Raw genomic sequence first — 2461 nt, 5'->3', positions numbered from 1 at the left:
TTCCAAGTACTAGGCTTAAAGATGTGTGCCACCACGCTTGTCCTTTATTTTGTCTTTTCTATAGAAGTTAATTATATTTTCTTTAAAACATATTTTAAAATATGCTTGTGTGTGCATCTGAGGTATTATTTTCCCCGTGGACCTGGGTTTACAGGCTGGTGTCCGATATAGGTTCTGGGAATTGCACTTTGGTCCTCTGAGGGAGCAACACATGAAACCGGACTTTGTTTTTCATCATGCTCAGGGAGACCAGGGAAAAAAAAAAAAAAAAAAAAAAAAGTTACGGAAAGGGGCGTTCCCGACAGAGCAGGCCCCGCCCCAGCCGCGGACACGCCTCCCGCCACACTCAACATGGCGGCCGCGCTGGTCCGCTAGGGCGTCTGAGCGCATGTCAGGAGGCGAGCTCCGCTCCAATCATGGCGGCCCCGCAGCCGGGGGCGGCTGCGCCGAGCGGGGTTCTGGAGCCATGTGGTCTGGAGCAGATTCTGGAAGCGCTGAAGCTGCTGCTGAGCCCGGGAGGTGAGAGGACGAATCTTGGCGCGAGGCTGGACCGGAGGCTCGCGGGGCCGCGGGTCTCCTAGGCTTGCCCTGGCCGCCGCAACATGTTCCCCTCGCGCCCTCCGGCGATCTCCGTCCCACTCCTGGGGGCGTTTGGGCCTTGTCCAGTCAAATTTAAAACTTCAGGAAACTAAAGCTCCCGCAGGGCCTGGGGTCCGCAGAATGCTGGCACGGGCCGAGCTCCGTTGGGCGCTTCCCTGTTCGGCGACTTAGGTCCTCCGTTAGATCCCGCGCCGCTCTGAAGCAGGGGCTGTGGAGACGCCTTCAGACAGCTGTAATGTGAGGACTCCGCCGCTGGAGGGCTCCGGGCCAGATGTGCACGCTTGAGATTTGTGCAAAATGCCAAGTGACCAGAGATGCGGAGCAGGGGCGTTTTGGCTGAATTTGAGGAAGATATTTAGGGGTTTTCCATTCCGCTATCAGGGATGTGCAGTGACCTTTGATCTTTTGTGTTGAGGTGACCCTTCCCAGTTTGGAATCTGAAGGGACCTAGGGAATGGTGAAACCTTGCGCTGTCCTATACTGTCGAGTACCAATGTGTGGTGGTTTGACTGCCTCTGCCTCTCAAGTGCTGGGATTAGGCAGGCATCTCCATTCAACTTTTGTTTGTTTGTTTTGTTTTTCTCTTTTTAAGACAGGGTATCACTCTCTAGTTAAGGCTGCCTTGGAACTTACGCCCCAAATCACGTGGTCATGTTAGTGGGCTGACCATGGACCTCGAACTCAGTTCTGCCCAATCTCCTTCTCAGACTAAGGCAAATTATTCAGAATAGAGCTTCTGATGCTATCTGGAATTGTAGGGAAGGGTGTAAGAAAGAAGACCCTACTGATAAATACAGTACGTCTGGGGTGGGGGTGTCGAATTTTCAAGGTAAAGGCACATCTAAGGTGAATGCGCTCAGTCTCAGATGTCGATCCGGAACTACGGCTGCAAACATTACACTTTACTAGTGGGAAAAGAAGTTGATAATAGATGCAAGCCCACTAAGTATCCGTCCCTACTGTGTTCTATTGTTTCAGCCCTCACAACAATCTCCTAACATAGGCATTGCTCGCATTCATTTTTGCAGAGGAAGGAACCAAGGTTCGGGTACATTGGAAATTGCCCAAAGTAAAAACGAGTAAGTGGCAGCATTCCGTTTCCTGTACTAAAAGCATGGTAAATATGCTATATTGCTTCAAATTAAGAGTCAATGGCAGGGAGGGAGAAAAAAAAAAGAGTCAATGGCAGCTGGGCAGTGGTGTCCCAGCACTCCTGAGGCAGAGGAAGGAGGATCTCTGTGGGTTCTAGGCTAGCCTGGTGTACAGAGCGAGTTGTAGGACAGCCAGGGCTACACAGAGAAATCCTGTCTTGAAAAAAACAGCAAAACAAACATAGTCAATGCCAAGATATAGATTTTATTATTTATTATTTCTATGAATATGTGTGTACCTATTTCTATGAGTGTGTTTTTGTGCACCATTTGTATACAGGAGCTGATAGGTGCCTGAAGAGGGTGTCAGATCACCTGGAACAGGGGTTACAGGCAGTTGTGAGCTGTCTTGTGGGTGCTGGGACCTGAACCCCAGTCTTCTCAAGAGCAGTCAGATGTCTTAACCAAGCTGTCGGTTTTGTTTGGTTTCGATCCCCCCCCCCCCCCCCCCCCCCCCCCCCCCCGTTTGAGATAGGGTCTCATGTACCCCAGACCCGCCACAAAACTCAGGATGGTCTTTAACTGATTCTTGTGGCTCTGCCACTGGAATGCTGGGATTACAGGTGCACATCACACCTGGTTTATGCAGTGCTGGGGAATCAAACCTAGGTCATCCTGCCCGCTGGGCAATCGCTCTACCAACTGAATTACGTCTACAGCACCGTTTGTTCGTTTTTTTCTCCTTTCAGGACAGGGTCTAGCATTGTAGC

The 2461-nt window shown here is 50.7% G+C and overlaps 1 protein-coding gene across 1 annotated transcript in view; it reads left to right on the top strand.

The window, feature by feature from the left end:
* Positions 1-351: 351 nt before the first annotated feature.
* Tango6 (transport and golgi organization 6 homolog) overlaps positions 352-2461 on the top strand; it is a 176157-nt gene continuing 174047 nt past the window's right edge. Inside the window, exon 1 of the mRNA XM_052726957.1 lies at positions 352-519. Coding sequence (XP_052582917.1) covers positions 417-519 — 103 coding nt within the window. The 5' untranslated portion in view covers positions 352-416. The remainder of the gene's footprint in view (positions 520-2461) is intronic.

This window comes from Peromyscus californicus, unplaced genomic scaffold (assembly GCF_007827085.1).
Source record: "Peromyscus californicus insignis strain IS unplaced genomic scaffold, ASM782708v3 Scaffold_8__1_contigs__length_139910024, whole genome shotgun sequence".
In the NCBI taxonomy this organism is placed as follows: domain Eukaryota; kingdom Metazoa; phylum Chordata; class Mammalia; order Rodentia; family Cricetidae; genus Peromyscus; species Peromyscus californicus.
The sequence above is the reverse complement of the archived record's forward strand: the minus strand, read 5'-3'. Positions and strand labels throughout refer to the sequence as shown.